The sequence below is a fragment of the Patiria miniata genome, unplaced genomic scaffold, assembly GCF_015706575.1.
Source record: "Patiria miniata isolate m_02_andy unplaced genomic scaffold, ASM1570657v1 HiC_scaffold_30, whole genome shotgun sequence".
NCBI classification, from domain to species: Eukaryota; Metazoa; Echinodermata; class Asteroidea; order Valvatida; family Asterinidae; genus Patiria; species Patiria miniata.
The window spans coordinates 2872094-2889776 of record NW_024037070.1 but is presented as its reverse complement, the minus strand read 5'-3'; the positions used below and the strand labels follow the sequence as shown (position 1 = coordinate 2889776).

Below are 17683 nucleotides of genomic sequence, written 5' to 3'. Positions count from 1 at the left end.
CATCTCTATAATTCTAATTTTATCAGATAGGCCTAAATACTGTAATGTTTGCAATGTTTTTACAATCAGATTTGACCTTTTTAAATAAATAACCTAAGCATATCAGCATGCAGATTTGAATTTTTTTATAACAATAAGCTTTTGTTTTCAAGCTTCTCTTTTTTTAAAGTAGGGATTTTTGCTGGCGATTTTATTATTATTTCTTCATAAATTGTACTTTTCGACTTATGTAAATGTTTACTCGTCTAAATACATGTATATTGTTTTTATGTGCACATGTGAGGAAGAAGAAATTCACTTTTAAAGTTATTTAATTGTTATGAAATAAAAATATTGAATCGAATTGAACTGAAAGTCACTCCAGTGAAAGATTCCACTCAGGGCGGGAAAAATATTCAATACAGTACAATGACTGTATTGTGTTTTGTTACAAGTTTGACCTTGAATCGGGGTTGCGCCATATGGAGCACACTCCACACTACTCAACTACCCATCCGTACATGTAGTAGAACCAGGCGGATTTACGCTAACGGCAAAATCTTTCTCCCGCAGAAAAACGATTAAATGCAAACACATTATAAAAGAGATTTAAATAAGTCCTGGGATTTTCTGCGCTACAGACTCCTAATTTACTATAGTAATTAGTATTATAACCGTAACATAGGAATATTATTGAAATGGTTCCATGAATGTTCAGGGATGTACATAACCATTACGGTACTAAAGTGGGGGAGTTCATTTCCATTCATGTTCGCCGGTATGGAAAAGACGCGGTGCAACCTGTTCGCCAGAATGGACAAAAACGCGACGAGTTGTAGTATGGACCAGAGGTGCAATAGGTAACATCGAACACACAATAGGTACCAGCATATGCATGGAGCGCCAGCTGCAGCAAAGTCTGTTCACTTTCTCTTCAACATCTTCGCACATATCACAAAACGAGCAAAAACATATTTTGATCCATCAACAAGCACTAATTTGGGTAACGATGATGACACAATGAATCCCCCATGCGCATGTCCCTCCCACGCCCCATCCTCCTACAGCAGACGCATTGAGTTACACGCATCTTTTTGCTATATTTTATAGCGACTCTTCTCTAAATATTGTACACAGTAATAAAGAATTGTGTGCAATGTACAGGGTGCAGTTTAGGCGGGAATGTTCCTGTCACACGTGCACACTTAGAGAGGTCACTATCCTCCATCCATGATCCTGCGATATTGAGACATTTCCTCTCTGGTGTCGTAATAATCCTCTCGGGTGTTGGTTTGAAAGAGAGGAACAAGATGCCTGCTTGGAAGAACCCTGGAGCGATCGATATGATGGCAGCACTTTCACAACTCAACAAAGAGTGGATCCTCTTAGCAAACAACAGAAGGGAGGCTTGGCACAGCCGCACCGTTTAAAAGTGTCAATAGAGTACTGAAATATACATTCTATGTCTGGATACATAGATTTATAATGGTCGTACCGGGAAAAAAACACAGATGTCTGGTTCTTAATATGGCCCGATTCGTAGTTGGGACTGATGACCTTTAAGAAAGTGCGTGGACCTCAAGTGATCAATGCTGACTGGATGATGTTACTCACTTCCGCGTGTTACTGTTGTGTTCTTATTCCTCCATGGTATAACCATGCGATAATTTACTCATTCCATACCGAACTTGACGTAAACCAGTTCCCAAAGGCAAGGGCGGATCCAGGGGGGGGGGCCAAAGGGGGCCATGCCCCCCCCCCCCCCCCCCCCCCAAATACGAAACCAATTTTTTTTTTTTAATGTGACATCGCAATAAAGGCAGGCAATGAGTACACCACCATCTTTTCCTAAAAAAAAATTGGTTAAAGTGGTCAGAAATTGCCTCAGATCGCACCACAGAGCATCTAGAATCCAAAAAAAATTCGGGGCCCTTAAGCGGGCCCCGAACCCCACGCCGTAATTTTTTAGACCCACTTTTTTGGGGGACCAAAATTTTTTTTGGCCCCCCCCCCCCAAAAAAATTGTGTTCTGGATCCACCCTTGCCCAAAGGTATCATAATCTGCTCGACGTTTCGACTGATGTAAAAATTCAATTCATAATTTCACCAGCATCTGGTCAGATGTTGGTTTTCACTCATGACAACAGTCACCAAATTTAAGCTACAGATGCTAAGACTTTATCGCCCAATCTTTATATATTCGCCATGAGTGGGATACTTGTGGAAAGTGTGAATTTACCGCCGTTTGACGACATAAATTCGTGGAGAAAACACATGGCGGTTGCTTTGAGAATAAATGTCCCGAAGTGCACGTGGCACGTGTACAAGTAGGTTCAGGTCAAAGTAATCTATATTTCGTGACTTGACAGTTACAATGTATATCATGGAGGAATTGCAGTCATTCTGCTACAGTGACTTTTCACGAGGGCCGATCTTTACCCTTTTCTGTAAAATGCAAATACCTTCCATGGCACGGCTTTAGAAGTATCCAAATTGCCAAAATGACACCAGGGGTTCATGTATCTGCCTACATACAAGTCTGAAAAAATCTATGGACAGGACAATACATCTTTTGTAAAACAGACCTACAGATTATTGAACCTGGAAGCCAGTCGTCTGCCTTTCAAGCAATATATCCATACTTCCCGCAGTTCTGGTTTTATACACTTTACAGTGAATAATTTGCAGATAAAGAATGTTTGGTGCATTATGCGTGTCGTGTATGCACTCTTTCATTTTCTGGGCTCACAACATTATGCGTCGAAGGTATTGTCATGCAACATGATTCATTATTGGAAAAGTTGATGGTGTTGAGGGCTTTGCCTAGGAACAAAATTATGACTATACCAAAAATCTTAATGGCACTTTGAGAGCCTAACATTTTGCAAAGATACAGAACTGGAAATCAGTTTTCATATTTTTTTGTAGCATGGACCTAGAATGATCTCCCATAGCTTAATGACAATTCTACAACTTTCGTGTTACTGAACAGCCAAATGTTAACGGAATTTTGTCAACAAAAACGAGAGACAATTTTGTTTTGGTTGGAAAATAAAAAAAATCAGAAACAATAATTTTCTTTCCTATATATAATGAATAAGTATGAGTGGAACTTTAAGAAAGTGCACAGTAATCCTAAGTATCTGGACTATTTTTATGGAATGGTGCAATTAAAATTGGTGTTTCGGACGTCACATCTTCCGTAAACAATCTTACCCCTCATTCAACACACTAGGACTACAATTTAATTATACATTTATATCAATATTAAAATACACTTATTGGATACCCTATTCCAATGCCTAAAAAGAAAGTACATGTAACATTGTTTTATTGCAGTGACGTTGTTTCAAACTTTGTTCATCAAATGAAAAAGTTATCTCATTTTCTGTAAACAAAAATTGTAACGTCCGAAACAATGTTAATTTTGAAGTCTCAGAAAATAAAGGAATTGCAGAACCTATTTATTATTTCATTTTGGAAGAAACTCAAGGCAGCTTCCCATCACACTACAGCATAAATTAATGCAGTATCTAATTACAATATCATTATATCAGCAAAACAAATTTTCCGTTAACAGTTGTAACATCCGAAACAAATGTAACGTCCACAACAAAAAAATACCATTCCTCAGCTAATAACTCAAAGTAGAGGGTACCTGAAGTGAATCAATCATCATGAAATAAATCACTGTTATTTTTAAAACAAATCTAAACATTATTAGATCATTGATATCCAACAAAATTCTCATAGCACAGGAAATTCGTTTCGGACGTTACATAATTGTATTGTCAACACAAAATCAGGGTTGGCGACTTATTTGATTTAAATCAGATTTTTTTGATTTTTTTAACTTTCAAAATATTGATATGTCTAAACATGTGTCTAAATCTCCCCATGCACCCTCACACCCATCACAAAGGAGTTTACAGGTTCCTATAATACCCATCATCCACAAAACTCAATCAATTGATAAATGCTTTTGAAAAAAATTGTATCGAATCAGTGATTTAAAAAAATCACTTGATTTCTTCTACATGTAGTCTACATCATTGGTTCAATGGTACATTGATACTGAAGACACTTTAAAGGTGCATTCCTTGATTGATACAGCTGAAATACGTTGTGTGTGGATATGAATGAAAACTTGGTTTATGGTACCTGTACATGGTATACAAAGAAAATATGACAGTTCTCCATGGAGATGGGCATGTTGGTTTCATAAAAATGCTTCTAATTTCAAAACCGGAGGCACTGATCCTTGTGTAACTTATAGTGTTTGATTGATGGTCCAAGGTGGAGAACAGAAATTAGGCCTTGCACCTTTAAAAGGTTTTATATAAATCTCAATCTAAATTTGTAGGGAGAAACGTTAGGAATAAGACTATTATTATTAATTGGGACTTTTAATACACCTTTTGATGGTTCACGTAGGCCTACACCAGCACAGTTGATTCACAATATTACTGTAAACAGATCAAGGAATATTAAAGCAAACGTGAGTGTGTTCTCTTTAACATTAAAAACTTTGAAGAAAAACTTTTAAACTCAGATCTTGACTTAATCAAAACGATTCTGTGTAATTATGCAAAACCTAAATTGAGTCGATGGTGATGAAGGAGGGGTGTTTAAACGTGTTAACAACATCTTACACTTTGTAATTAGGTGGAATCAGTTGATTTAAGTGATGAACCTCAATCAATTGATTTTGCCAAAATAAGATTTTTACAAAAAAGTGATTTAAATCAGTGATTTTTATTAAAAAAATCATTTGATTTAAATCGCGATTTAAATCAGTGATTTAAATCAGCCAACCCTGCACAAAATTGTCATTTTTCATGCTTTTTTATTACATCAATATTTTATGATTCTTTCAATTTTAAATCTTGTCAAGAAAAGTATTTTAATCACTTTATTCAGTTTTAAAACCATTCAGATGACCTTGTCTGCAACCCTCCAACCCCGAGCATCTTGGGATACCCTACACCGACTCCCTTCTGTCATGGCAGCAAAGCACAGAGTGTGTCAAGGACTGGCTTGCCAGCTCATTCAAACAGGTCCCAGAAAACATGGGCCATTTCCAAAACCTCAGAGAAAGCACATGCTTCCTGAAACAAGAGACTGTAAGTAGAGTTCTAGATGTTGCGTCCCTCTCCGCAGTGCTGTATCCACATCAGCATGCCTTACTATACTCCACGATGTAGGAACAGCGTTTGAACTTTGAAGTACTCATCGTAACCTCAAATTAACTTAACTTTTGAGAAGGGATTTTTGTTCTTAACCAATTTATGACCAATTTATTTTGTTTCTCCTCAAATTTACTAACAATCGTATTTGAGATTAATGTAAGTTAAGCTATAATTTTCCTTTCATTTATTATTCTGTATTTGTATTTTTGAGTTGCATTTTCCAGACTGATAATGTTATGAAATTAACTTCACTTAGACTCTTGTACTTTGTGATGAAAGTGATGGAACATTCCATTATTTTTACCATGGCTCTCATAAACATTCATTGTTTGTATTTTTTGTTTCACGGTACTGGACATTAAATTGCTCATCAAATCTTTGCTCATAGGTGGGCACTCAATTTATTGCAAAGATTGCCTTTAGTTGAATTTTGGTTCACGTATAGTGACAAGACTACAGCTCTCAGTTTGAACCACACAAGTTGTGTTTGTCTGATACTGGTCAAGATACATGTATTTGTATGGAGAATAATTGTAGCAACTACAGTACATTTTTTTTATGTACCTGTAGGTTCTCAGGGCAGGCACGAGTCGGTGACCAGACCAACAAATGCCTACAGATACTCTCCATTTGCATTCAGCAGTCTACTTGACCCCGCCATGACTAGAACAACCATCAGCTAAAAACCTTGAAATCATGCATGCACCAGAACTGGGATCTTTTCGGATTCAAAGGGAAAGTGCATGTGTCAACACAGACCAAGGTCATCTGAGCAATAAATACATAGAGCTGGACACACGAACAAGGCTGAAATAAATTTGTGTTATACATGTAATATTGATAAGCATTTACAATGTAAAGGGAGTATACAACATTTAAAAACATCAACAAACAAAACTACTCAATTATTATGAAATACCTTACTAGACTGTTAGTGAATGACAGTCAAAAGCATCCTGTAAAATCGTGGCTCCTGGTGTGCTGACATTTTCAAGAAAGCGTTGGAGAAACTGGCTTTTTTTTCAAAAACTGCTCCTAGTTTTTCATATTTAGTTATTCTCCATTTTCTTTGCAATTGATTACACATCTGTGAAGGAGTACAAGCCTGCTAGACTGATTCCCTGACCTTACAATCTCCCAAAGTGCAACGTTTCATCCAAAGTGGGGTCAAAGAACCAGACAAGAAGAACATTATTTGGCTTTCTTAGATTTTCCAGCATCTCTGAAGCCAAAATGTGAAACAAGCCAGTTTAACAATATTTTCTATAGCATACTAATCCTCCAAATCCATTTATTTCTGAAAATTGCAGCAAAAGCAAATGTTGTATATTCCTTTTAAAGGGAATATACAACATTTGAAAACATCAACATTATTATGAACTACCTTACTTGACTGTTAGTGAATGACAGACAAAAGCATCCTGTAAAATTATGGCACCTGGTGTGCTGTCATTTTCAAGAAAATTAGAATTTTTCTATCAATTTCCAATGCTGGTCAGCTGACCAGCCTTGGCAAAAAAACAGATTTTTTTTATTGCACCCACAGTGCCATATTTTATTGTACCCACATTGCCTGAATTTTGTTTGCAAACGATTACACATCCATGAACAGGTACAAGTCTTCTTGACTGGTTCCCTGACCTTACAATTCCACGATATCTATAAATTGCTCCGTGTCAATTTAAGTGGGGTCAGGGAACCAGACTACAAGAACATGATTGTTTATCTCGGTTTTTCCAGTATTTGCGAGCACAAAACTTCAAACAAGTCAGTGTAACAATATTTGCTATAAAATATCAATCCCCCAAATTCACACGTAATTTCTGAAAATTACAGCAAAAGCAAATGTTGTATCCCTTTAAGAAATAAAGTGACATCAAATAATACTGTCCCTTTCTCGAGTACTCCTGGTCAATACCTTCTTTTTTTTTCAATTCAAAAATGGAAAAGTTTTATTTTGACTTAACCTTAATAATCATCTTTGTGGTTGTAAGAACTGCATTGTATCCAGACTACCAGTCTTGGCAGATTTTATAGGCAAAGCAATATTTAAAATTGATGCGTGCAATTTCTTTTTCGAAACCCAAAAAGAGTTACACAAACATATACTGAAATGAAATGGAAACTGAAACACTGACACTAAACAAGGGAAAAGAAAAAAGCTTTCCTGTGCCAGCAGCAAGAACCTCCATTTGAAGTTCTGAGACGTAGCGATTTCCTTAATGGATATCCTCTTCCAACGCAACCTAAGGGTCTTGATGTACATCCTCTTGAATGCAGGGTATCGGACTTATTTCAGTGTTTTATGACTTCTCACAAATGTTATGTTTTAAACAATATATTTTCTGCTTTCACGATTTCAAGTCTTCATTCACAACGATGCTTGGGGGTTCTTGATGGTGAAGTCTACTTGATGCTTTTCGAAATCTGGCGACCCACATCAAACATGTATATATTTTGTTTGATGTACTATACATACATGTGTATGATAAATATGTGTATTGATAATTCCCATCACAATTATTTTATAAGCGTGCGAGCAAATCCAATGAAATCTTCAGCTTAATAAAATTCGAAAATTGTAAATGAAGTATGAATTATGTATTCCAAGCTGACCAGGCCTATAAATTAATACTCTATTGATTTTCAACATTTTGAAGTGCAAATATGAATCGATTTATTTATCTTTTTAAAAAAAGTACCAGCACAAAGCAAAGGTAGATTTGTAAATTTATATATGTTGCAGTCACGCATAGAAAGCTTCCGGTAGGCTAAAATTTCATCATTTTCTATGGATGATGGATGAATTTCCAAGAAAGACTATTATTAGGCCTACCTGTGTATTTTATAATTATATGCAATAATTTCCACATCAGGGGAAAATGTTAAATATTTTGACATGAAATGTTATGTGTATTTTACTGTGTAGCACAGACAGAAAAATAAAGGGGGTGGGCAGTTTCAACATAACAATAGACCGAAGACCTAACAAATGAATGACATCACATTTTGTTTACATGTGCGCTTTATAGAAAAGTGCATATGTAAAAAAAAGCGTGACGTCATTAAGTCTTACGAAGCCAGTTTGGTATTTCAATGATCCGAGGTCGTTCGGGATAACATCGCTAACGTGATGTTACACGATGTTATGCGCACACCCATTCTGCTGGTAATTTACACGCAAGCGTCGTGCGCCCGCGTTCATGCGCCTTTGAAGCATTATCCCGAATGACCCGATTATCCCAAATGACCCGTGACCTGTCATTGTGCACATGCACAATTGAAATATCAAACTGGCTTGTTACAGCAAAGGCATGAATTGTGGTGCTAATGGTCTTGGCACAAGACTGGATTTTGATTTTGTGGAACCTCTAATGCAGCCGGTCCTGGTGGTATCAGGCCTGGTCAAGGTAGTCAAGCCCATGTACATGTAGGGCAATATCTGTGAGATGAATCAAATGTAGTCTTGGGGTCATTGGCACTCTGAGTGTACCTCCTGGGTCTGAGTGCCAAAGTTCTCAAAGATTTAATTCATCTTGTTTGATAGCGCCCTCGACCGCCACATCGGCTTGATGACCGCCCTAATGACAGTAAAAGTTAAATCAGCCATACTTACAGACACAGCAGCAAGCCAGCAGCTTAACAGCAGACGTTGGCGGAGGGCAATCTTCAGATGTGAAAAACGGCTGCAAGATGTAATTAGCAAATGTCATGGCAACCACCGCCTGGGCCGTAGGTCGGATTATCACCACGGTGACCCAGAGAAGTAGGAAAGCTGGCAGGCCGCCAAAGGCGACGAGAATGTAGGCATAGTCGCCACCAGACATGGTGATCATTGTGCCAAGCTCTCCGTAGCACAATGCACCAATCATGGAGAAAACGCCGCATGCTGACCAAACAAGCAACGACAGCCCGACTGATTTAGTGAAGCCTAAGACAATCTGAGGCGAGATGAAAATACCGGAGCCTATGATGATCCCGACAATGATGGTGACACCATTGAACAAAGATATCTTAGGCTTGAGTCGGACTAGATCCGAGTCTGAGACAGGTTGCCCATTGGCGGGTTTACTGTCCGGGCCAGGAGACGCCGGGGCAAAGTCTGTCTTGACTGCATCTCCACCTTCACTGGCCATCGTTAAGTCAAGATTACAAAGAATGAGGATTTGGCCTCTTGTGATTGTGGACACTCTAAGTGCTGACAATGAAATGAAGACTGACGTTTACTCTCAAAGTCAAAGACTGACCTGTGTGTTAAAGACGAGAAAAATAAAACCAATGTCATTGTAATAACTGTGTGCAATAACATTACGAAATTATACTTTTCTGGCTAAAATTAAATTCCCATGACCCATCTTTGATATGCTTGAGTAATGGCTTTTAAACCCCAATGATTCCCCCCCCCCCCCCCCCCCATCTAGATCTCTCGGGGTCTTTACAATATTACATAGGTGTGGACAGGCCTTCCTAGCTCCATATGCGTGTGCGTAGCAATCGCACGCGTGCAGCACTGCAGCGGACCACGTGCAAGCTAAGCGCTTGTACTTATTGTGCACAACTACAGAAAACTAGAGCGATTTTGTATTTTGTATACATTGTACTACAACGCTACTCTATCTACACAGCATGCATGACGACATCGCGACACGCACACAATAAACAGTAACACTAACCAACAGACTGAAGCATCGAAATCACTCGAACAAAATAAACTTCAAATCACTCGGTCCACATTTGAATTTAATACACCACAATTGTATTGTCTAAATCTTCAAGACTTTGTGCTCGGCACAACTTACCTGGATGTCACCAAAGACCCCCAAGACTCGATGGAGAATGGTGCAGATTTGCTTCCAGATTGTCTTCGGCGAAACAAAATTTTTCACCTCGTTCGACCTCGTGTGTAAAATTTCGCCGGTATAGCTCGATCTGCGCGCGCCGCGGCATGGTAGCGCGCCAATCGTCATTCATTGTTTGGGTGCTCCGTAGAATGAACTACTATTTATAGGGGTGTACAACCTGAATTAATATATTCATCAATTGTAAAAAGTCAAATAAACGACACAAAATCAACCTAAATATTGTTAAAATTTGTATTATTTATCTTCATTTAATAAAAAGTATTGTCTATTAGTTACAAGATTATCTTTCTTGGATCATAGTTGATAACACCCCTCAAATGTAACAACATGAAGTGGTCTTCGTGATCACTGAGACGATTGCATCACCGTGGCACCGTTGATTGTGAACGTACGCATTGAACCATACAATGCGTTGGCCAGTATACGAGTAAAAACATGTGGTGGGAAATTTCCACTATATACATATGTTTACAAAATAACAGTCCACTTCTTCATTCATAAAAATGAATGGATTTTAATACGTCGTGGAATTTAACTTATGTGTACCTCTCAATTACTTAAAGAGCACTAGGTCCTGGAACAGCCCAATTTGGCTACAACGCGCTTTGAACGAGATGATGTTAATCGGAAATAACATTTCAAAGTAGGATATAAACATCCACACAACTACCCTTTTCAAAACTAGGCGTTTTTGTGTTATTCCTGAATTATGCATGCGAGAACGAATTTCGGGGTCCACTTTTTGCGACCCCATAAATTCGAGCTGTTTCGATGCTAGTTGTGATTTCATTCGTAAAGTGTTCGCCTTTTGCGGACGTTGAAGAAACCACTTTTTTGCATTGGTGATTGGTGTGGTCACCGCTGTTCCCGAGACACATAACGTGTACCTGTATATCGTACACTGTATGAGAACGACACGAAAAACGTATTCGTACTCCGTCGTGTCCGATGTAAACAAAAAGGGTTTTTTCGTCTTTTCTCGGGAACGGTAAGACATTAGGTTGGTTTCCTTTCAACCAGATGTTTGAAATAAACAATCCAAAACATAAAATTTTCGGGGATTTCAGGACCTAGTGCCCCTTTATTTAAGTTGGATTTTTTAAAAGACCTACTAATTTATTGTGAAACAGATTTTTGTTTCAGTGTTGACTAACAATTTGAAGCCTGAAGGTATTATTTTTATTTTGGTTTTGCGAATAGGCTGAGCTGAGCCGAGTATGATCGGAGATATTTTTTTAAACATCTTCAAATCTTTCTCATGTGAAACTGATTAAAACTAAAATTCGATTGCTGACCAATAGGCCATGCAAATCGGGCTAATACGAATGGACTTATGCATTTTTCGGTTTATATTTTTATTGAAGTATATTTATTATTTATTTATTTATTTTTGGCACCTGACTCAAATCTGAATTACTGAAATTGCAATTTTAATATGAATACCACCAAACCAGTGTGAAACCATTTGTTAACCTGGATTTATAATTTAAAATAAAGTATTAGGAAACCGAGTGCCTTAATTATTAATGTCTACAATAATGTCCATTGTAAAGCAAAATTACTTTGAAATTAGTATTCAATGCTAGGAAATTTAGTTATGATCAAAAAAATTTGCCGTGTGTAGTATAGCTGAAGGTGAACGATGACGACTGCCGAAACGGCTAGTTGTGAAAGAGTGTCGAAAGGGGGCGCTGTTTTAATTTCATGGAAGATACACAGTTCGCTCATCCCCATCGCCGGAAGGCGAACGATGAAATGCAGTTTTGAATTAGTGACAGTTCGAAAAACTGAGTGAGAATACTCCCCACAATAATTTGCGTGGAAAATACATATTCTCTTTATAAACTAACTTAGAAAAGCTTTAACACTGAAGTTCACAACTATTTTATGCGCTCATTATAGGCCTATATATATATATATATTTTTTAAATCAATGTGCCAAAGGCGTACATGTAGGCCCATCCTTTCTCCACTTGATTTTGTTTTTAAATTTGAAGAATTTTTTCATCAACATCTCCTCAGTCATGCAAACAAATTTGGGCTCTTCCCAGTATTGTATTGACAACGTGCATGCCTGTGAATCCTAAATAAATGGGTTACTATTGATAACACAAAATACTTTTAAATATCTGTACAATTTCAATGGGCCTTATTCATAAGTCGGCCATTATTGGATTGAGAGTGAGGTAAAATCTTCCGATTTTGGAACTTATGTAGAGAAATGAAAGCAATGACGTTACTGATTAAAACCAGTCTGTTCTGCTGAATAATTTAAAAGTTGTGATTAAACATACCGTAATGTTTAAGCCACACTTAAAAAAAATGAAGGTGAGGCTAGAATTAATAAATAGTCTGGCACCACTGATCCCATTCAACAGTTCACAATTTTTGAAACACATTCAGGGAACGCGACAAAAATTGCTTCCTCGTGAATAGGGTCCTTTAACACTGTTTATTCAACACGAATAAAGCGTTCTTTTGAAACGTGGGAAAGTATTATACATTTTAAATACAGACATATTTCGATACCACAATGGTAACGAAGGTGGTGACAAAATGGTGTACAGGGCGAGTAAAAAAAACGAAACCCAAATGTCGGGACCATTGTTTTAGTGAAGTTCTGCATAGCACTTTCACAATCTAGGAAATGAAAGCTCAATTCATGAGCTTTCTTTTAGTACAAGAATCATTCGAATCACTAATGTACTTTTCAAGTTCCGGACTTTTAAACACAACCAACGTTTTAAAGTTCTGTCCACGGATCACAAAAAAGTAAGTGCTCTTTCAGCAAAACGAAAACAAATCACATAGGGATGAATTGTTTTCGGTTTGCTGAAAGAACGCACACCTTTTGTGGGATCCGTGGACAAAACTTTAAAACGGTGGTTGTGTTTAAAATTCCGTAACTTGAAAAGTACGTACATGTAAGTTATTTGAATTATTTTTATACTAAAGAAAGCTTATGAATTGGGCTTCCATATCCTAGATTTTAAAAGTGCTACATGCAGAACTTCAATAAATTAATAGTCCCGACATTTGGGTTTCGTGTTTTTTTACTCACTCTAGTCTGAAGATTATCCAAGCATGCAAAATTGTATGGGTTATTTTGGTCACATTGTTTAGAGCAGAAATTCTTTCAAAGCTGTCGGATTGGTCAACAGCTGCCAACTTTTTTCTCATACAACATCGGGTTACCGAAGACACGATAGAAGGCACCCTCTGAATGGTCAGAATCTGGAGGTCAAGACGCAGGGTAATTTTGTATAATCTTAGACGCTTGTCGTGCAAGAAACACCATGGATAGACTATATGTGCCTGGTATTGATATCGGTACGATAACAAAACGTGATTATGGTGACGATATGCCAGGCCTCCTGAGGCTAATATCGATCAATAGTTACGAACAAATCAACAACAAAAACTATTATAAATTACTAAATAATTTCATTATGAAACTACGGCTATTTTCTTCTGAAGCCAACCGGAAACATTTAAATAATTGAGTCGTTAAGGCCTTATAAGGCACATATTTTTACTGTTACTGTAAAACTTGGTTCGCTGATAATGCTTAAAAATACTGAACAATAAAAAGTGTTATATTATTCACAAAGCTGCAAAACATTCAATTAGATAATGCCACAATATTCCAATAGGACTGTCGGCCGTGCCGTAAGTAAAATAACAATTCCACGTTTATTGGAAATTTCACATCAGCCATTTTGCTTTCACACACACACAAATGGGATTCGTGCAAAACTCAAGATTGGTGCAAGACTACAATTACCCCAGCCATATATTGATATTGGTTTGAAGTACAGGTGATATACGGTCATTTTCTTCCAAGCATGATTAATTGATATGTCAAGCAGCAAGTTAGCATGTAAAACGTTCGAAGCGAGCATAAACTGTTCCTGTTTTTTTTTTTCTACGGTCGATCTTTTCGGCAGAAGTATACTCCATCGCCACCAAAGTAACCTGTAGACCAAAATTAGAATAAATATAACATTACACAGCATAATGGTTTGATGTAAAATTCGTAAAAAATGTATAACTTTCAAAGGAATATCGTGTTCATAAGTATAGTTCGTATTTCCAAATGTTTCGTTGCATGGATACCTTGTCCTCTTAGGTTTTCTCCGCACACGGAGCATTTGAAGCAGTCAAAGTGGAGTCCTCGTCCCTGGATCTTGGCAAATTTACCCCTGTAACAGCATGGGCAAAATATTAATTCAGGTGCCGATAATGTCAACCACGCGATGTCATTTCAGATAGTTGTTATTTGAATATGGCAAAAACGAATAAAGGTACATGATAACGATCTTCAATGCACGGCAGTGGCAGTGGGCAATAAGTTTGCATGAGGTTTTCACACAGAATTCAGTGTCAGTTCTAAAGATGATTCTTTACTAAATTAAGTTTAACCAGAAATCACTTACCAAATTTCAATTAAACATTGTTTGTTCTGCGATTAATTACGAACAAACCACATACACATGCGTGCGGAAGTAAACCTATCATTTTTTTGTACATGTGTATTAATTTCTAAAAAGGACGGTGGTGAAAAAGTTTAAAATGGAGACAATGTCACAATTAAAAAAAAAAATATTTGATTCAGCATTAATGAACAAACTCCTTCTTTATTATTAATAAAAATATTTCCCTCCAATAACTGATTCCTTAATCTTACTTCAGTTTTTCCCCGCAGACAGCACACAATCTAGCATCGTAGGATTGAAGTGGTTTAGGAGCCTCGGGAGCCTTAGACTTAAAGACGGTCTCTCGGCCAGTCTTTGTTCCGCTAAACACTGAGGGCGCTGTGAACAAATTTGAGACAATAATCGACGTTATCAGTGTATGCAGACAAAAAACGCATCATTTTGCTTTTTACACAACTTTCGAGTTTGGTATTACCAAAGATCCGGCTTAGAATTTTACCTCCTTAATATAACAACTTTCTAGTTGTTGACAACGTATACTCGAAACCTTTTCATATTGATTAATAGGTTTCGCGGCTTCGCCCATATCCAACTTTCCTTTGCATGGAGTCAAATCCAGTGTTTAGTCGGGTTTTTTTCCAAGCCCCATGGGATTGTGTATCAGAAATCAAGTCAAAACACCACGTGCTGACCGAGTCCGCGATCCCAGTCCTCTTGGACATTTCAGCACCGTTAGTTGTCCAAATACTCGGTTAACCCAAATGGAGTCGAGAGCAAATCGGGCAACACTCTTGTTTCTTAGGTTAATTTCTGCACCGTATACACCGGCCTATTTTCCAGTATACTTGTCGAACACTGTGCCCACAACAGCTATTCAAAGAACTATTGGGTAATGATGGGCGATTTTGTCACGCAGTTTCTTTTTGATAAAAAGTTTTGATTGGAAGGCCTATTTGTTTTCTTTCGAATGTTAAAACTTCAAAAAGGGCCTTGCGGCATAATGGCAATGCATGCGCATAGACCTATTCTCGGCGCGCAAGTTATTACTCTCTGAGTGCATGGCTCTCTGGTAATCACAATCATCGCACGGACTGGCTAGATATCTCTTGTTTTCCAGTGGGAATTTGAATCATTCTATTTTCAGACCACGTCCGGAGAACCTTTAATCCTGTTTGTCTTGCCCTGTGATTTATTTACCTTCGCCCGTCTCTAGCTTCTTGAAGGATTCCGAGACGGTGAATCTATTCGAGACAAGCCCCTCTCCAGTCTCAGCAATCTCCTGTTGATCCATGACTGGCCTCTCCATGGGAGGCAGGTCCTCGTCATCATCACCCTGACAACGGAGACAAGAACAAGGAGGACTATTGCCTGGATAAACACAAGAGATACGCATGCGCTCTCTGCATGGATCGGAGATACGGAAGTCTGCAAGTCTGGACATTGTTGATATCTTAAAATTATTTCATCATCAGGATAATCTCGCAATGTGTAAGACATATCGACAATTTCAAATAACACACGGGATGCATGTTGATATCTTATGGAAAAAAATGGGGCCCATCATACCTGAGACGAATGGTTAGAATGGGAGAACGACATCTTGAAAGCTAGATTTTGTATTTTCAAATTGTTTTAGGCAGTATGCATGGCGGCATGGTTCCATGATTTTACTATCTTCGCGTCCAATCCGATGGCATCTCAGGACGTCCCCGGCCCCAGAGGGCGTTGTTGAAATTACTGTTATTTGTTGTTTTGAAAATACTATGCGTATACTCTTTCGAGAGATGTCAGCATAATGATATTTCAGATTATGAACGAAAGGAAATACTCTTAAACGACAGAAATAAAATGCGGAGTTATGTTTCATAGCTTGATTCCAATAGGAGTGGCACCCCTCGGCCTACATACTTGACATTCCAGTCGCGTGTGTCTATGCTCCTGGATGTCAAGGCCTTTCAGTATATAGACTACAATATTATTATACTGTAGTAGGCCTGTATCTATATATAATCATAAGAATGGCACCGTACGAGAACAGCAAAGTGTATAAGGAAAAGATCATATTATGGTAAGTTCAACCTTGCAGGAAGGCCCCATGTATACTACGATCATCGCGGGTCAAAGAGTTTCATTTCAAGCCGGAAATTAAGAAAATATTACTTTACCTTGGTCTGTAGCCTTGGATTTGACCATAAAGTGGTAATTTCAAGTTTTTGTTTATGGACCGAAAACATAACAAGCAAACACGTGTGAGGGTCTCAAAGCTGAAGGGGAAACCAAACTTAAGTGTAGCCTCCAATGCAGTCGTACACCACGTTAATTGGAACTAAACTTTATAGTTCATGTTGCATGGATGTTGTTTTATGCATGCACTTTTTATACACGGTACACCCTCACCGCACAGCTGCATTATGATTGCATATGCAGTGACAAGTTGAACAAGTGAAGTTTTGACCTCGCACCGAATCTCATCAGTACAATCACAGCAACAGCACAACAGTGCAATCAAACGGGAAACGGTACCATGAATCCCGTACCGGCACGAAGTAAGAAAAAGTTCTACACACACACATACCGATCCCATGATGGCACATGTACAATGACGTATGACAATAAGTTGCAATGATTCTAGCCCTAAATGAATTTGTACTATAAATCCAAACACAGACCAACACTCGAGATGTCACAATTTGTACAATGAGGCGAAACAAAACAACATCTTATTCCATTTTATGAGTGACGTGACGCCGATTTACATTATGTACCGGTAATATTAAAGTATTGACGCTGCAAATGCGTCTAGAAGAAGTGCATTTTTCACAAACCTGTAAGTAGGCCATAGTGAATATCCGCTAATTCTCTAAAGTTTCCACGCCAAAGCAACTTGTCCAGACGATGATAATTGACTTCCTGCTCTCAATGCTCCTCCAGACTGATGTCTGCTCCATAAACATCGTCGACAAGACACATCATCAAGTCCCTAAAGAGGTGAAATGACAGGGGGCGCCTAGGTATGATTTATACGGGTCAATCAGTTAGCGATATCCGCGGGCATCACCAGTGCATAAAGTTCTTTGCTTTCTGCTTGTAATCCCTGGCGAATAGTCATTGCGCGCTCAGTCAGCCTTTGGTTGGCCAAAATGGCCGGCAGCGAGTGTTGCCTAATATTCCTTATGGGCTTGATGATTTATTGACCTGGCGAGCAGGGATATTAACC

General features: G+C 38.1%; 2 protein-coding genes across 2 annotated transcripts in view; both read right to left on the bottom strand.

Moving 5' to 3' along the window:
• The window catches only part of LOC119739213 (large neutral amino acids transporter small subunit 1-like), a 31022-nt gene extending 20907 nt beyond the window's left edge, over positions 1–10115 (bottom strand). Inside the window, exons 1-2 of the mRNA XM_038214064.1 lie at positions 9968–10115; positions 8785–9415 (exon numbers count right to left, since the gene is read on the bottom strand). Of these exons, the coding sequence (XP_038069992.1) occupies positions 8785–9304 (520 nt within the window). The 5' untranslated portion in view covers positions 9305–9415; positions 9968–10115. The remainder of the gene's footprint in view (positions 1–8784; positions 9416–9967) is intronic.
• Positions 10116–13134: 3019 nt separating this feature from the next.
• On the bottom strand, positions 13135–17583 carry LOC119739529 (actin-binding LIM protein 2-like). Its single transcript, XM_038214505.1, has 5 exons — positions 17292–17583; positions 15664–15799; positions 14718–14844; positions 14147–14232; positions 13135–14005 (listed from the first exon to the last, which is right to left on the bottom strand). Exons 1-5 carry the CDS (start codon positions 17304–17306, stop codon positions 13956–13958), a joined length of 414 nt encoding a protein of 137 aa, XP_038070433.1. The 5' UTR covers positions 17307–17583; the 3' UTR covers positions 13135–13955.
• Between the last annotated feature and the right edge of the window lie 100 nt (positions 17584–17683).